Here is an 18600-nt window from a genome sequence, read left to right as displayed (position 1 = left end):
GAAATTGTCATTTTTTCTTAACTCCCCCCCCCCCCCCCGAAAACACAAATGGATATATTGTCTGTTCAGCAGTGGAACTCTCTGCCCCGGAGTGTGGTAGAGGCTCCTTCTTTGGAAGCTTTTAAACAGAAGCTGGATGGCCATCTGTCGGGGGTGCTTTTAATACAATTTTCCTGTTTCTTGGCAGGGGGTTGGACTGGATGGCCCAAGAGGTCTCTTCCAACTCTATGATTCTCAATGAATCACTCACTAGGTTGCTGTAAGTTTTCCAGGCTGCATGGCCATGTTCCAGAAGCATTATCTCCTGACATTTCACCTACATCTATGGCAGGCATCCTCAGAGTGGTGGAGCCCCTGGTGGTGCAGTGGGATAAACCCCTGTTCTGGCAGGACTGAAGACCGATAGGTTCGAATCCGGGTACAGCGTGGATGAGCTCCCTCTATCAGCTCCAGCTCCTCATGTGGGGATATGAGAGAAGCCTCCCACAAGGATGGTAAAAACATCAAAACATCCGGGTGTACCCTGAGCAACATCTTTGCAGACGGCCAATTCTCTCACACCAGAATCGACTTGCAGTTTCTCAAGTCACTCCTGACACGACAAAAAATGTCCTGGGTGGGAGAAAAAACTCTTGTCTGTATGAAGCAAGTGCAAATATTGTAATTGGCCACCTTGATTAGCATCGAATGGCCTTGCAGTTTCAAGGTCTGGCTTCTTACTGCCTGGGGGAATCCTTTCTTGGCAGGTGATTAGCTGGCCCTGACTGTTTCTTGTCTGGAGTTCACCTGTGTTTGAGTGTTGTTTTTTATTTACTGTTTTAATTTTAGAGTTTTTTTTTTTAGTATCGGTAGCCAAATTTTGTTCATTTTCAATGTTTTAAGGCTTTGTACGTTTTTTATATTTTTTTATATCATATGCTATTGTTTTTAACAGAATTTCATGATTGTTTTTACTTGTTATCATTGTTGAGGCATCGAATTGTTGCCAAATTGTGAACCACTCCGAGTTGCCTCTGGGCTGAGAGGGGCGGTATATATAAATATAGTAAACAAACAAATAAATGCTTCCTTTCTGTTGAAACTGTCCACATTGCTTGTGGATTCCAATGGCTTCTCTGTGTAGTCTGACATGGTGGTTGTTAAGAGTGGTTGTTATTGCTCTCCACATTATTCGGTGTGTGTGCCGGGGGGAGATGCCTTTCCACTCTTGAATTAATGCCGTGCGACACCATTTTTGACAGCCATGGCTCAAGGCTATGGAATAATGGGAGTTGTAGTTTTGCAAGGCCTTGAGCATTCTCTCCCATAGAAGGCTGGCAAAATACAACTCCCATGACCCCATGGCATTGAGCCAGAGTAGTTAAAGTGCGGTTGAACTGCAGTAATTCTACCAGTGTAGATGCATTTCTTCCCTCACCTTCACCCTCTCCAACTCCAGCGAGGTTTCAGTCTCAGCCGCTTAAGCGGCTGAGGGGGAAAAGGAAAGGGCCTGAGGCTGTTAGGAATGGTGGGAGTTGGAGTCCAAAACACCTAGAAGACCCAAGTTTGCCCATACCTGGTCTAGAATGACTCAACCCTTCTGTCCAACTTGTTCAATATTTTAAGAGGATCTCAGTCAGGAAGGAACAACAAGTTATTTCCCTGCTGCCTCATAAAATGTGTGCCATTTCCTCCTATCTATCTCATGGGGTCCATTCAAGTGTTTCCAGACAGGATCTCTCCATCCTAAAGCCAAAAATTATTTAGCTGATTGTGCTCCCTTTATTTTATTAGTTTCATACTTATTGATGCTTTTGACACCAAATAAATGAACCCCAAAGGCTCAAAACCTTCAGCAGCTCCTGAAGATGAGTCAAGAGCCCCTCCTGCAGGCAGAACATACATTCTACAGCTGGGCAGACTTTGCCTATTAAGACACTCAAATGTATTTATCATGTCAGAAGGAAATTGAGAATACAGTAATAATGTCTAACCCCCCCCCCAACAAACAAAGTTAAAAACTTGGCATTATACTAATTTTTCTTTGACCAGAAGCTAACCACCTGGAGTGCCTCTGGTGTTGTTATAAGAAGCTTCTCCATTGTGCATGTGGCAGGGCTCAAATTGCATTGCAATAGGTGGTCTGTGGTTTGCTCTTCCCCACACTCGTATGCCGTGGACTTCACTTTGTGGGCCCATTTCTGAAGATTGGCTCTGCATCTTGTGCTGCCAGAGAGCAGTCTGTTCAGTACCATCCAAGTCACCCAGCCTTTTGTGTGCCCAGGAGGGTGTTTCTCATCCAGTATCAGCCATGGATTGAGGTTCCATGTTTTAGCCTGCCACTTTTGGACTCTTGCTTGCTGAGGTGTTTCTGCAAGTGTCTCTGTAGATCTTAGAAAGCAGTTTCTTAATTTAAAGTGTTGGTATGGCGCTGAGCTGCTGAGCTTGCAGACCGAAAGGTTGCAGATTCGATTCCAGGGAGCGATGTGAGCTTCCACTGTCAGCCCCAGCTTCTGCCAACCTAGCAGTTCGAAAACATGCAAAGTAGGTACTACTCTGGTGGGAAGGTAATAGCGCTCCATGCAGTCATGCCAGCCACATGACATTGGAGGTGTCCACGGACGATGCCGGCTCTTCAGCTTAGAAATTGAGATGAGCACCACACCCCAGAGTCGAACATGACTGGACTTAATGTCAGGGGACAACCTTTACCTTTACCTTATGCTAGCTGGTATACAAACAGAGATGGGCTGGAGATGTCACTGCCTTGGTCCTTTTATTGCTGGCTGCTGCTACCTGGCAAATATCAGGTGGTGCGATACTGGCTAAACAGTGTAATTTCTCCAGTGGTCTGGGGCATAGACATCCAGTGATAATGTGGCACGTCTCATTAAGAGCCACATCCACTGTTTTAATGTGGTGATATGTGTTCCACACTGGGCCTGGAATTCTGGGGGTGCATCTACACTGTAAAATTAATGCAGTTTGACCCCACTTTAACTGTTGTGGCTCTATGCTAAGCTTGTTTTCTGCTGCTTTGGAGACTAGGATGCACAATAACGGCTTCAAACTACAGGAAAGGAGAGTCCATCTGAACATTAGGAAGAACTTCCTGAGAGCGGTTCGGCAGTAGAACTCTCTGTTCCTAAGTGTGGTGGAAGCTCCTTTTTTGGAGGCTTTTAAACAGAGGCTGGATGGCCATCTGTTGGAGGTGCTTTGAATGCAATTTTCCTGCTTCTTGGCAGGGGTTGGACTGGATGGCCCACGAGGTCTCTTCCAACTCTGAGGATGCTTGCCATTGATGCAGGCGAAATGTCAGGAGAGAATGCCTCTAGCACATGGCCATATAGCCCGAAAAACCCAGACTCAGGTTAGCTTTCTCTTCTGGCGGGATTCGAACCTGAGTCCTGGGGAACTCTATTGCGTCAAAGGTACTAGTCGTAGCCTTAACCACTGAGCCACGACTGCTCTCATGCATTCCTCTTCAGACCCTCAAAGAGACATTAACACGGGCATGACCCTTTCTTTCTCCACCAGCTCCTAAGGGAGGGAGAATGAGCCAGAAGCTCCCACACAAAACAAGAAGCCTGAGCTGGGATGGTTCAAGACTGAAGACACACTCTCCCTGAGTCCCAGCCCTTTAAGGATTTGAAGTCTATGCCAAGCTAGGCTGCATTTAGGAAATGCAAAGGCACCCAAAGGGGGAGCTCACAGGTTTCCCTTATTTGAAAGGCTAATTTGGAACCGCAATCCCGAGTATCAGTTGTGGGATTTCTACGTGGCTGCAGAATTAATGCAGTTTGACACCACTTTGTCTGCCCTGACTCAAGGCTATGGAATCCTTAGAGCTGTAGTTTGGTGAGGCACCAGCCCTCTCTGGCAGAGAAGGCGAACTAAAGACCTTACAAAACTACAGCTCTCATGGTTCCATCTCATTGAGTGCTGTCAAAGTGCATTAGTTCTACAGTATAGATGCATCCTTGCTTGTCCTAATAGAGAGGACGAATATTCAAAGCTTTGAAACTCTGAACTTCCAAGCAATATGGTTGATATTTAAGGCCTTGTGGGCGAATACCAGAATGGCCGAGTGGTTAAGGCGTTGGACTTAAGTTCCAATGGACGTATGTCTTCATGGGTTCAAACCCCACTTCTGGTAAGGATGGCTTTTTAAATCCATTTGCGTCCCCTTCTAATTAACTGAGCTCTGTCCTCTGCTCCGCAGTTAAGTTCTACTTTCTGGGAAAGGTTTTAAGGGACCTCTCAACCTCTGAGGATGCCTGCTATCGATGCAGGTGAAACGTCAGGAGAGAATGCTTCTGGGAGAAGCCCAGAAAACTTAAAGCAACCCAGTGATTCTGGCCACAAAAGCCTTTGACAACACATTTTTAAGGGGCACAATCTACACCAGGGGTCCCCAAACTAAGGTCCAGGGGCCGGATATGGCCCTCCAAGATCATTTACCTGGCCCTCACTCAGGGTCAACCTAAGTCTGAAATGACTTGAAAGCACACAACAACAACAACAACAACAATCCTATCTCATCATCCAAAAGCAGGCCCACACTTCCAACTGAAACACTAATAAGTTTATATTTGTTAAAGTTGTTCTTCATTTTAATTGTTTAATTGTTTTAAAGTGTTTTTTGCACTACAAATAAGATATGTGCAATGTGCATAGGAATTAATTCATGTTTTTTAAAAAAAATTATAATCCGGCCCTCCAATAGTTTGAGGGACTTTGACCAGGCCCTCTGTTTAAAAAGTTTGAAGACCCCTGATCTACACTATCTAACGGTGCTCCATGCAGTCATGCCGGCCACGTGACCTTGGAGGTGTTTATGAACAATGCCGGCTCTTCAGCTTAGAAATTGAGATGAGCACCACACCCCAGAGTCAAACTTGACTGGACTTAATGTCAGGGGACAACCTTTACCTAACCTATCTACATTGTGGTATTAATGCAGTTTGACAGCACTTGAATTGTAATGGCTCAGTCCTATGGAATCCTAGGATTTGTCGTTTCCCAGGTAGTTCATGGAGAATGCTTTTTAAAAGAAAAATTATAGTACTTCTGGAGTGAATCTATACTGTCGAATCAATGCAGTTTGATATCACTTTTAGCTTTCTCTGCCTCACCAGAACACAACTCCCATGATTCCACAGCATTGAGTTCAAGCGGTATCAATTGTTTATTGATACCTTCAACAGAAGTTTTGTTTACAAAGCTGGGATCAAGTGTCAGTGTAATCCCGGATTCTCTAAGTCAAGATGGGAAAATATGGGGTCTTCCAGATGCTGTTTGACTGTGAGTCATAGGTTGCATCTACACTATTTTAATCACCACGGCTCATTGCTATGAAATCCTGGAAGTTTTGGCAAGGAACTAGCACTCTTTGGCAGAGAAGGCTTAGGTAGATTTTAGGTAGATAAAGGTTTTCCCCTGCCCAGGGTCGTAGCCAGAAAAATTTGGGGGGGGGGGTTTGAAAATTTAGGGGTTTTAATTTTTATTTTCAGGGGGGCGGGGTTGAAACCCGCCTCCTAGCTCACGCTGAAGCAAGAGCACAGCAGGAGGCAGAGCAGCCTTCAATAGCCTGCAGCTCCGCCCCTGTCAACCACCTCCACCAAGTCTGGCCTCCTTAATGAGAGCATTCAACACACACACACACAACTTGGTTGCTTCACTACATCGGCTATTGCTGCAAGTAATGACAGTGTGAATAAATTGTCAATATTTGCTTGAGATAGTGCTTGCAGTTCTGGAGGGACTCTTAATTTTTTGCGTCTCATAGACTTAGCATGGGGATTTGGTTAACCAGTTAAAATTCATGAGTAAACCAGGGGGTTTTTTTAACCTGAAAAATTTTGTACTTAAAATTGGTCATGTTGGGCATCAGCGGCAAGTTTGCTGCAAACACATCATCAGTGGGTTTTATTGTGTTCTCTAGCTGCAGGATGAACTACAACTCCTACATGATGGGTCAGTTCCCTCAAACATCTCCAGTAGATTCAGTTGGTCATGCGTGTTCTGTATGCCAAGTTTGATCCAGGTCCATTGTCTGTGAGGAGTCACAGTTTCTCTGGATGTAGTTGAACTACAATTTCCAAAAATCAACGTCAATCCCTCCCAAACCCTTCCAGTATTAAAATTGGGCATATCAGATATGCATACCACATTTGGTCCAGATCCATCATAATTTGGGTTCACAGTGCTCTCTGGATGTAGATGAACTACAATACACCCAAATCAAGGTGAATCCCCCTCAAAGCTCTCCAGCACTTTTTGTTGGTCATGGGGGTTCTGTATGCAAAATTAGATCCAGGTCCATCATTGATGGGGTTCAGAATGCTCTTTGCTACAGCTCAAAAATGTCAAGGTCAATTTCCACCAAACTCCACCAGTATTCAAATTTGGGCATATTGGGTATGTGTGTTAAGTTTGGTCTAGATCCATCGTTGTTTGGTTTCATAGTGCTCTCTGGATATAGGTGAACAACACCTCCTATAAATCAAGATCAATCCCCCCCCCCCAAACATGTCCAGTATTATTTTTTTGTTGATCATGATGGTTCTGTGTGCCAAATTTCATCCAGGTCCATTGTTAGTGGGGGTCAGAGTGCTCTGTCTTGATGCAGGGTGCTCTACAACTTCTATTATGTTGAGTCAGTCCCCCAAATCCCTCCAGTATGTTCAGTTGCTGATCAGTTCCATTCTGTTTGCTGTGCGCCATATAAAAGAGTAGAAAAGGGTTAAGGGAGAAGCAGTGGGTAGGATCATGCAAATGCCACATCAATGGAGACAGTAAGAAACACTGAGATGTCTGTGGTGGAGGAAACACATAAAATCAAGGTTGAAATTGTCTCTGTATTAATTCACTTGGGTGATGGGCAGTATTGTGTTTGTGGAGGACAATGGTAGGGGTTGCCAGCTCTTGAACATATTGACAGTGCTGTCTATAACCTTCAGTGTCATTGGAAGGAGGGTCTTTGGTGGCTCCTCACTGGGGGAGGTCATAGTTGTTTATGGGAGTGGGAGCCCCAGCCACATACATACTTTTACTTTTGTTATGGATCGAGACCTAGACTAGATAAGGCTCACTAGCAATTAGGGAAAAGGAGTTTAATTTTCACACATTTTAGCTTTAGATTCAGTACATGGGGTTGTATTTGAAAAATCATTCTTCACAATCTTGTCATGTTTTCAGAAATGATCCACAGAGAAGCACAAGTCAATGTGGCTGTTAGAGAAAGAAGAAAGATTTCAACCCAATCTATGGAGCCGGAGTGAAGTTATCTCTGTCCCTTTTTCCTTGAGAGGGACTCTGTATCAGGCGTAGGAGGCACAGCACCTACTGTTAAAAGAAGAAGAAAAGAGAGACAGCTGTAGATCGGATTGAAAATAGTATAGCAAATCCATTTGCATAAGTATTCTTATTTAATTAAAGGTGGCAGTGTAGACTCATATAGTACATGAAATTGCGTTAATTGACAGGGCCCTTCCAAACATGGCTCAAAACCTAGAAGTAACCAGAATAAAAGTGGGAGTGGCTAAATGATGTTTAACCAAAGTGCGGGTGGAATCAGGTTAACAGCTGAAAAGCATGTGTTAAAAAGGTGCACTTAAAACCTGATTTTGCTCCAAAAATGCACACCTTCACATAACTGTATACCCCTGTAATCATGCAAAACATGTGCTTTCCTTCCCTTCTCCCTGCTCAAGCACACATGCACATTTTAAAATCTCAAAACAGCTGAGCCGTGAAAAAATTGAGCCATGAAGACACAGGTAGCTCAAGAAACACAAGTGAAAGCAGTTAGAACTCTCTGAAACTATTCCTTTCTTTCAATCTTTATAACAAGGCTTGAATTCAGAGTGGGGTGAGGAAAGAGAATAAGATATCAGCTTGTGAGTACATTAATATATTTGCATGTACACATATGAGGTCCAGTGCATCTTTCAGAGATTTCTTTTTTTTAAAACTTCAAATGGATGTCCCCCGTCTGCCCTCCATCCTGATCTGCTTCAAAGCAAGATGTGAGGACGCCAGGGGAACATTTCCCAGGACTGACAGGTCTGTGTATGGACCTGCTGTCAGGTCCCAAGTTTTTTTTTTCACCCCAGTTTCAAAACCTGTATTTGGTGCTGTCTGGAAGTGCTCTCAGTTAACATTTGATACTGGAAGCAGAAATAACATGGAAAGAATATGCCTAGGTCTCTATACCACAAAAAAGACCAGTCCAATATCTTTCAGCAATCTTCTACCTCCAAAGCTATTGTTATGCATATGTAGAATGAAATGACCAGGCCAAGAAAGATTTTCATAAGTAAACAGGACATTTCAAACATTCTAGAAATCAGTTAACCACATTCAAAATGCATCTGAGAATGAAGTTTTTTGGGCGTTTTTTAGCTTCTGTTTAACTTACTGGTTGCAGACAGGCCCAAACAACTACAGTAGGATTGGCTAGAGGAGAGTCCAAGACTCTTGGAAGGAAAGCGTATTGCTTTGTTTATGGAATACATGCTGCTGCTGCAACACAACACACAAAACCTGTGCTTCTGCATCATTGCTCTAGCATCCTCCTTAGTGCTGATGCTGCTAAAAAAAACTAACAGATCAGAGGACGAGGAAAGGGAGGATGCTAGATGAGGGTAAAATCACTTAGTTAAAGAAAAAAGTTTCTTTGTCAGAGGGTTTGTTAACTGAGGTGTGGTGTATAGTTCTGAAGGGAGCAAATGCAGTTCCTACCCATTTCTCAAGTAGTACTTGCAAACAGATGGGAATTTCCATGAGACAACATAGTCATTCCAGGTGACATGTCCTGAAAGAGATAGAGAAAGTGCAAATTGATAGTTGTTTGGAATAAATAAAGACCAGACTACCTTCCAAATGTGTTGGAATACAAGTTAGTTGCTCAGTGAATTGGGTGGAACTTAAGATACACACAGTGACAGCTTGGAAGTACTGCTCTAGGAAGCATCCAGCAGTGAAATGGCTGGTTCCATTTAAAACTAACTTGTTGATGTTGCCACCAATATACAGCTTTCCCAATTTTAGCTGCTGCTTCCTTTCTTCTGGGTCACCCTCAGTTTTGTCTCCCCCTCCCTTTACCCTGTGAAGAGTGAGATCCCCCTGCCATCTCCCATGGCTGGAGACTATAGAATCATTGCGTTGGAAGAGACCTCGTGGGCCATCCACTTAAACCCCCTGCTGCTGAACAGCTCCCACAGTCAGGAAGTTCTTCCTCATGTTCAAGTGGAATCTCCTTTCCTGTAGTTTGAAACCATTGTTCCTCATCCTAGTCTCCAGGGCAGCAGAAGGCAAACCTGCTCTCTCCCTCCCTATGATTTCCCCCTCACATATTTGTATATGACCCTCATCATGCCCCCTCTCAGCCTTCTCTTCTTCAGGCTAAACATGCTTGGCTCTTTAAGCTGCTCCTCATAGGGCTTGTTTCCAGACCCTTGATAATTTTTGTCACCCTCCTTTGGACGTATTCCGGCTTGTCAACATTTCCCTTCAATGGCGATGCCCAGAATTGGACACAGTGTGCTTCCAGGTGTGGTCTGAACAAGGCAGAATAGAGGGATAGCATGACTTCCCTGGATCTAGACACTAGTCTCCTATTTATGCAGTGGTGCTCCTAGTCTAACATGGCACAGTGGGGCAGGGAGGTTAGCAAGTTGGCTGCCTCAATCCACACATGAGTAACATGAAGTGGAGGGGCTGTGACCCCCATATGATGAAGTGGGTTTCCACCTTAAGCACCAGGAGAGCTTGAGCCAACCTTGGGTTTGAGCACATTGAGATCAGAGAAGTTTATTAAATGCTATTTTCTTACCATTTTCCAAATGCCAGGAACCCAGGTAGTGTTCTCCAGCCAGTCCATCAGGCTGATTAGGAGGAAATGTCTGGAAATCAAAACTGGAACCATCTGTCCACACAAAGTTTCCCTCCTGTGGAAAGATCCAAAAGGTATTGTTGTGGGTCTTCAAGTCATTTCTTATTTGTAAGTGTAAAGCCCTGTCATGGGTGCTCTTGGACAGAATTTGTTCAGAAAGGGCCTGCTCTTGCCTTCCTCTGAGGATGAGGGAGTGGGACTTGTCCCAGGTTAACCAATGGGTTTCCATGGTGGAGCAGGGAATTGGACCCTGGGCTGTAATGCTAGTCTTTTCACTAACAATCCACTATTGGCAAAGGAAGATTACCTTTACACCTAAGGTTATAGGAAAACATATATTTAATTTGGAAGTAAAAAAGGGGTGAATGGAAAAAGAAAAAAAAAGACTATAACAACTATTTTACTACTAGATACAGAAGGCACACGCTGAGTTACAACACTTAATGGATTTTCTTTTAGCACGGCTTGCCACATATATAAACTCTCTTCTTCAACTGCAGTACAGGGCAATGTGACTATTTCATTGAAAACTCAGCGGTAAGTCACAATTAACTTGGCAAGACATGTCTGACTCCTTAAAACACACACAAAGCCTCAGCTTCTGTACATTTCAACATATCAGTTGAAATGTACAGAAACTACAGTTGGCCCCAAAGTAGAAGTTTTGCAAGTAATTTCCCCCTCTGCAATATTTTTTGAGCAAGACAAGCATTTTGTGCAACGTTTCTCCTAATTTAGGCATTATTCTATGCATTTTTGGCTGGGGAATAGAATCATAGAGTTGGAAGAGACCTCACGGGCCATCCAGTCCAACCCCCTGCCAAGAAGCAGGAAAATTGCATTCAAAGTACCCCCGACAGATGGCCATCCAGCCTCTGTTTAAAAGCTTCCAAAGAAGGAGCCTCTACCACAAAGTGTAAATTTCAGAATTGTTTTGCCTACTAACTAGTTTGGAGAAGTAACAGTATTAGTTCACTATTACTGCACATTAATTCACATGAAAATCTGGACTGAATATTTACTTCCCGATCGTAGGTAAGAGGACAAAACCTCATTTACATTTACTCAAGGTCTTGTGAACCTCATAAGACAGAGGTGAAATCTTAATACCATAAAACTTGGTATACTATTTTTAAAGTTTAAGCTTTGGTAATTCTGAATAATTGCTTTGGTATACGTATACCTTGAAAGTGTCATGAGCACCAATCCAGTAAGCCTTTCCTTTGGTGTAATCCAGTGGCTGTCCCATCAGATGAAAAATGAAGTCATTTTCTTCTCCGCTGTGGATGGAGGCGAGGTGGGCATTTGTGCCATAACTCTGACAAGCCATCTGGAGAGAATTCACAGAGAAACTGACCTTCATGTTTATCCCCAAGAGCCCGTATCAATTTCACCATAATAGCCGTTACTAGAATTTTCAGCATTATACATCTAGGTAGTTTGGAAATAATACATATTGGGCGGCGGTGTGGGGGGGAGGGAAGAGTACAGTAGAGTCTCATTTATCTGACACAAATGGGCCGTCAGAACGTCAGATAAAACAAAAATGGTTGGATAAGCGAGACTCTTCTGTATTTGTTTTATTACTATAAAACTGGACCCAACACTAGATATAATCAAAAGGCTTTGGGTGTCACTTGTTTGTGCATAAAAGGTAAGTGGTCCCAGGATAGAGTTTGCAAGTATAAAAGAGAGTAGGCGGGTTGTGTATGTATATGTTGGCCCATCAGGGTGAGCAGAGACACCAGGTGACATATTGAAGATACTTTTCTATTATTACTGTAAGTGAATGGTTAGTGGGATTTGCAACTGAGCACAATTCAAAGTGCTAGCTTTAGCCTATAAAACCCTAAACTGTCCGAACGTATTTCCTCCTATGGACCATCTAGGAGCTTAAGATCATCTGGGGGGGCCCTGCTCTTGATTCCGGCTGCCTCACAAATACAATTGGCAGAGACGAAGAACAGGGCCTTCTTAGTGGTGGCCCCCCGGCTATGGAACTCCCTCCCTAGGGATATTAGATCAGCCCCCTCCATCCTGACTTTCCGAAAAAAAGTAAAGACCTGGCTCTTCGAGCAAGCTTTTGAGAATGCAGCGGAATAGATAACATGGAACAATGAATGATGAAAATGGAATGGCCAGACGATATTACTGGATAACGTTTTAAAGATGATGATATGCTTTAACGTTTTTTATTTATGTTTTATATTGTAAAGTTGATTGTTTTAATGGCACTTTTATGAATGCCTGACATTGAATTGTGCCAATCTGTAACCCACCTTGAGTCGCCGTATGGCTGAGAAAGGCGGGCTATAAATATCATAAATAAATAAATAATGGGACATTTTATTTGGAAGTCCAGTTGCATATTCTGTTTTTGGGGATTCCAGGGGATGGGAGCAACCACTAAAAAGGCTCTCCCTTTTCTTTTAACAAATTGGGCCTTTGATGGCAATGGGACCAAGAGGAAGCCACCTCCTCTAGATATTCTGTTTTCAGGGATTCCAGAGGATGGGAGCAACCACTAAAACGGCTCCTCACTTTCTCCTCACAAAGTAGGCCTTGCTTGGCGGTGGGATCAAGAGGAAGCCACCTCCTCTAGATCTTAAGATTCTGGAATGTTGATATAGGAAGATAATAGTCTTTCAATTAGTCTGGACCTAAGATATATAGGGCTTTATAGGTCATGACCAGCTCTTTGAAATGTGCCCAAAGAAAAACCGGTGATACTGTTTTTACAAGCAAGTTGCATGCTCCCTTGTTGAAAATGTGGGTGCTCCATTTCTCATTTCTCCCTTGAAATCTCTCACTTGCCTCAGCATCATTCCAGTTCTTTGGTTGCTTCTCATTTTTATAACAGGCGTCCATATACTGCACCCAGCCAGGCTCACAAAAGCCACTGGCACAAAGGCACGTTTGGCAAGAGATACCTAGTGCAGAAAGAAGATGGAGCAAAGAGGTTAAGAAGAAATACCAGTTTTAGATAGCATTGCAATTCTGTGTATTACACTCTCATCACTTGTATATGTCCTGTTCCCCACCCACCCATTTACAAGAAGTTCCAGGGACTAACAGGGTAATTATCAATGAAAGAATACTACCCCATTCCTTCTTTGGAAGTATATTTCCCCCAATTCCCCCTTTATGGCTGAGACAGACCTTAATCTTTAGTATGTCTTAAATGCTTAGTTCAGTGTGTTACCTTCAGTATTGAAAATCTCTCTTTAGAGGCTCTTCCTTCCTTGGAAAATGTCAACATACAAAAGCAAGATTTGTCCAATGCCAGGTATGAACAAAAAGAAACCCCCAGTGGCGCAATGGGCCAAAGCCTTGTCCCAGCAGGACTGAAGACCAACAGGACAGAGGTTCAAATCCAGGGAGAGCACAGATGAGCTCCCTCTATCAGCTCCAGCTCCCCATGCGGGAACATGAGAGAAGCCTCCCACAAGGATGATAAAACATCAAAACACCTGGGTGTCCCCTGGACAACGTCCTTGCAGAGAGCCAATTCTCTCACACCAGAAGCAACTTGCAGTTTCTCAAGTCACTCCTGACACGAAAAAAGAAAACTTTCAAAAAGGGCCCAGGTCTAACAGAAAAAATATATAATGGGTTAGGCATTTGTACAGAGACTGCTTCCATGATCAAGAAGGAATTTTAGGATGTTTTTATGGCTGTAATACCAAGGTTATTTCCTAGGAAGTTGTTTTCACAAGTGAATTGTGTCCATCTCACTTCTTAATTGACTGGGAAAATGGGCATTTAAAGACTCTTCAGAGTCCCTAATGTTATCTTCTTTTGTCCCCAATTTGTTTCTGCATTTCACTCATATTGCAAAGGGTTTATATAAAAAGCAATTAGTTACTGTAAAAATAGTCACTGTTACAATTTTATGTTAAAAAAATCTTTAGTTTTTCATTGCTCAAAGGTAACTAAAATCATAAATTTTAAGTCACATTATAATCCAGATGGCAACACAAGTGAGTACTTAAAGTGACAATGTTATCTCTGCCTATTTATGGAGTCCACACACTTTTACATATGAAACTAATTACATGTTCTGTTACACCAGAAAAGGATTGATATTATCAATTACTGAGGGTGCATCTGCACTGTAAAATTAATGTAGTTTTCACCACTTTAACCACCAGTGGCCAGTTCTGGGCACTGCAGTTGAAGGGAGATGTCGACAAGCTGGAATGTGTTTAGAAGAGGGAAACTAAAATGATCAAGAGTCTGGAAAACAAGCCCTATGAGGAGTGACATAAAGAGCTGGGCATGTTTAGCCTGCAGAAGAGAAGGCTGAGAGAAGACATGATGGCCACGTATAAATATGTGAGGGGAAGTGACAGGGAGGAGGGAGCTGCCCTGGAGACTAGGACACAGAACAATGGTTTCAAACTATAGGAAAGGAGATTCCACCTGAACATTAGAAAGAACTTCCTAACTGCGAGAGTTGTTCAGCAGTGGAACTCTCTGCCCCAGAGCAGGCAGAGAGTTGAAGGCTTTTAAACAGAGGCTGGATGGCTATCTGTTGAGGGTGCTTGTGCTTTGAATGCGATTTTCCTGCTTCTTGGAAGGGGGTTGGATTGGATGGCCCATGAGGCCTCTTCCAACTCTGATTCTATGATTCTAATGCTACAGTGTAGATATATCCTTACTTACAATCATTAGGTAATTTAACTATAAGGTCATTTATTGGGAGCAGAAATATATTATAAACTGTTTATCGGTAGCAAGTTCCTACCGTACTCTGATTTCCCATTTCAGTGGCTGCTCCATAATATTGTGAACCAGATAAATTCACTTGTCTGTTAATTTATGAGAAGCCTTCACGCTCTTTTTCTCCCTGTTCAGAACGGACCCACTTTGAACTCACCATGAATGAAGGTCAGAAGAAAGGCACTAAGCAATGCCCAGGACCCCATTTCTGGAGATGCAACAAAGAAGCGAGGAAGCCACAAATGAAACTGTTCTCTGGTTGAGGCTGGGCAGGAATGGGGAGGAATGGAGATGGGCAGCAGTTTTTGAAGGAGATGTAAGTACAGGAAGTAAAGGTTATGCAAACTAGGGAGATTCTACTATTTCACACAGATTGCTGTTCCTTATTGGGTTTCTTAAATAAATAGGCATGAGCAGAGTCAGTAGACCTTAGGTACTGTCAATTCCAGCACCCGATTGATATAAGCTTCCCTTCCGTATTGCTCAATGTTTGCCTATTTCTTTTCATTTATCATTCATCTGTCGCTGCCCTGAAATGCTGAGTAAACAGGATTATATTTTTAGTGGGGGTGAGTTTGGGGGGATTCTAAGCCACCAATACACAGAGAAAAGTGAACAAAAAACAATAGCCAGGTTATCTGTCACTGACATTGTGTATGTATGGCTGTGTGTACCGTAAAGTTGCCTGTTGATTTATTATGACCCCATGAATTTCACCTCTGCAACATTTCACAGATGCAGACTGGGATATGGTTGGCCAAGGAACACCAGAGTGTAGTCAAGAGAGAAATGTTATTAATGATGAAGAACAGAAGAAAAGGCTGCAGCAGTTTGCTTTTGCTTGATCCTGCTGAAATGGGTAAGAGTCTGCCTTCCCTCTAGTTCCTTCGGGGTTCATTAAGTGAAAACTACTCTTGCATATTGAACTCAAGATGGATTTACACTGTCCTATAACCCAGGATCTTATCCCAGATCTGCTTATCCTAAATTATCTGGCAGTATAGACTCAGGCCACTTCTACACTGCCATTTAATCCAGATTATCAAAGCAGATAATCCACATTATTTGCTTTGAACTGGATTATATGAGTCTACACCGCTGATGTGTTTGTGGTATATGAAAGGGATCTACTGGGGTGATTTTTTTAAAAATTGTACATCTTTAACAGAGCTTCTACAATAAGATTAATAAAGGATATTTCCAATTTTCTTTTGCTTGATGAGAAATAGTGTCTCATTGTAAAATCACAAAGATTTCTTGAAGTAAGCCCCAAAGGCACAAAATGTGCAAAAAATTGCAGTTATTCATTCTTGCATGCAAGAAAGGAATAAGGAAGTATTTTGTGCCTTTATCTCCAGTGTGCCTAAACCATAATCACAGGTTGAGGTTGTGAGTGCAATTTGATAGCTAGTGGCTTCTGAGATTACAGGGACAACCACTTGTAGCTCAGTCTTTCTGGCTAAGTAAAAAGTTCAGCAATTGGCGAACAAGGTTATGTGGTTCTTCCAGTAATCCTCTTCCTCTGCCTAACAAACATAGTATTATAAAGTTTTTCTCTAGTTTAAATTGTGATCTGAGTGAGTAGTTTCCTGCAGGGTGGATGTGACACTCAAATGAATCACTGCAAAACTAACAAAAAGTTAAGGCATGGGTGGAGGGAGGATAGTAGTCTGCATGTCAAAACGGCCCCCTCCATTTTGGGACAGTGTAGTATTTGGGCTGGTTTGCAAGCACACAATATTCGGTCCAGGTGGCTGTATATATCTTATCCTATTGCAATGAGATTTGGGACTGGATGATCCACTAGAGGTGCCTGACTAGAGTTGAGATTCCAACAAGGATCAGGCAAATTGATTGACATTATTGAAACCGCCTACATAGGTCTAGCTCAGTCATTTCTATTTTGTTAAATAACTATTGGAATGGGAAGGCTCAGGTGTGCAGTTGTGGCAGATCTTGTCCAGACATTACTTCCAGCCATGAGTTTTATCATGAAATCAACTGCCCCGAGCTTGGGTTTGCCCATACCTGATCTAGAGGAATAGTCTAAAGCACAAACCACTACACCAGACTGGCTTCAATATCAGGTATCTTTGCAACATTCACAAACTGAAAGTATATCCCTTAGCTATCATTTACTTCATTTTTCATTTATATTATTTTGTGTCCTGCCTTTCTCTTTGTTCAGGACCCAAGGTGGCTCAGGCATTGATCTGTCTGCTCCAATAACATACTATTTATTGCTGGTAAAAACTGCATGTACATGGTGTCCTCCAAAAAGATATCACTTTTGCTTCTGATAGTAGCTATGGTGATTGTTTGAAGGTTGGGTATATTGAAGAATAAATGTAATAATGTTGGCCAGAGTTACAAATTCCACCTTTAATTAAAATTTTAATTTGTCGTCCCTGCACAGCACTTTTCACATTGTTGAAGCACAGCATTGCAGACAGCAAGTTGCGGGTTTTAATCAGGGGCAAAACATCACGAGACTTCAGAAGAGGTCCACATACAGATCTGTTGGTCCCAGGATTTCTGCCTCTGTCGTCCACACTTGCTGCTTCATTGTGGGATTTAGAGGCTCCCAAGATGGTTACCATGGGACTTTCACAGGAAATTTCAGCAGGTTTTAAAAAAAAATTAAGATGCAAACATGCAAACATGTTAATCATTGTATAAGTTCTGTTCCTGGGTTATAAAGGCTGCAGGGCTATCTGTGCAGACAGGGTGTTGTTCCTGGGTTATACATGTCTGTACCTGATAGCTCTTCTTGTGAAAAGGTGTACAACGCTGACTAGGGAACCACAACAATGTCCTGGCTAGAGAAAATGTGTCATCCATACATTTCATGAAGTTTCTGGCACCCAAACAAAGTTTTCATGTTTTACTCAACTGTCACTTTTTTGGAACCAATCAATCAGGAGCAAACATCTAAAACCCAGGAACAAACCTAGATTTAAAAAAAATCCTGTGATTTCCAATTGCAGGGACATACAGACATTTGGAGATGCGGATTTTCGGCTCAGAACTGGGATATTCTCGCATCTGAAAATCTCGTGTTTTTTGCTGCTTGTAATGCTTCTTCCCGTGTTTTGAGAAAATGGCATCTGGTCACCCTTCTGTTTGCTGTGGCTCAAGGTACTGTATGGACAGGCCCCAAGACACTTGGAAGGGAAACTTGTTGCTTTGTTTATGGAATACATGCTGCTGCAGCCCAACACACAAAACCTTCTGGCATCCCCCTAATGCTGATGCTGTTAAAAGAAAACCCTAACAGATCAGAGGACAAAGAGGAAAGGGAGTGTGCTAGATGAGGATAAAATTACTTGCTTAAAAAAGCTTCTCTGTCAGAGGGTTTGTATATAGTTGTGGGGTATATAGTTCTGAAGGGAGCAAATCCTGTTCCTACCCATTTCTCAAGTAGTACTTGCAAACGGAAAGGAATTTCTGTGAGACAACATAGTCATTCCAGGTGACATGTCCTGAAAGAAACAGAGAAAGTGCTAAATGATAGTTGTTTGGAATAAACAAATAAATAAAGACCACAGACTATCTTTCAAATATGCTGAAATACAATTTAGTTACTAGGTCAATTGGGTGGAACTTAGATATACACAATGACAGCTTGGAAGTGCTGCCCTAGGAAGCATCCAGCACTGAAATGACTGGTTCCATGTAAAGCTAACTTGTAGATGTGGCCACCCAATATGCAGCTACCCGCATCTCAGCTGCTGCTTCCCTTCTTCTGGGTCACCCTCAGTTTTGCCTCACCCACAACCTCTTTACCTTGTGAAGAGTAAGGTCCCCCTGCCATCTCACATGGCTGGAGACGTAGAATCATAGGATCATTGAATTGGAAGAGATCTCGCGGGACATCCAGTCCAACCCCATTCTGTCAAAAAGGAGGAAAATCACATCCAAAGCACCCCTGACAGATGGCCATGCAGCCCGTTTAAATGTCTCCAAAGATGGAGTCTCCACCACACTTTGTGACAGAGAGT

At 42.7% G+C, this 18600-nt stretch overlaps 1 protein-coding gene and 1 non-coding gene across 2 annotated transcripts; one reads left to right on the top strand and one right to left on the bottom strand.

Moving 5' to 3' along the window:
* The first annotated feature begins 4052 nt into the window (after positions 1–4052).
* On the top strand, positions 4053–4135 carry TRNAL-UAA (transfer RNA leucine (anticodon UAA)). The gene has a single exon. It is a non-coding gene; the product is annotated as a tRNA-Leu (tRNA).
* A 2700-nt stretch (positions 4136–6835) lies between these two features.
* On the bottom strand, positions 6836–14890 carry LOC132761898 (C-type lectin LmsL-like). Its single transcript, XM_060754942.2, has 6 exons — positions 14757–14890; positions 12692–12807; positions 11061–11207; positions 9818–9932; positions 8725–8797; positions 6836–7326 (listed from the first exon to the last, which is right to left on the bottom strand). The coding sequence occupies exons 1-6, from the start codon at positions 14803–14805 to the stop codon at positions 7302–7304; spliced, it is 525 nt and encodes a 174-aa protein (XP_060610925.1). The 5' UTR covers positions 14806–14890; the 3' UTR covers positions 6836–7301.
* Positions 14891–18600: the final 3710 nt, after the last annotated feature.

Source organism: Anolis sagrei, chromosome 1, assembly GCF_037176765.1.
Source record: "Anolis sagrei isolate rAnoSag1 chromosome 1, rAnoSag1.mat, whole genome shotgun sequence".
Lineage (NCBI taxonomy): Eukaryota > Metazoa > Chordata > Lepidosauria > Squamata > Dactyloidae > Anolis > Anolis sagrei.
Note: the sequence above shows the minus strand (reverse complement) of the source record. Positions and strands in the feature narration are given on the sequence as shown.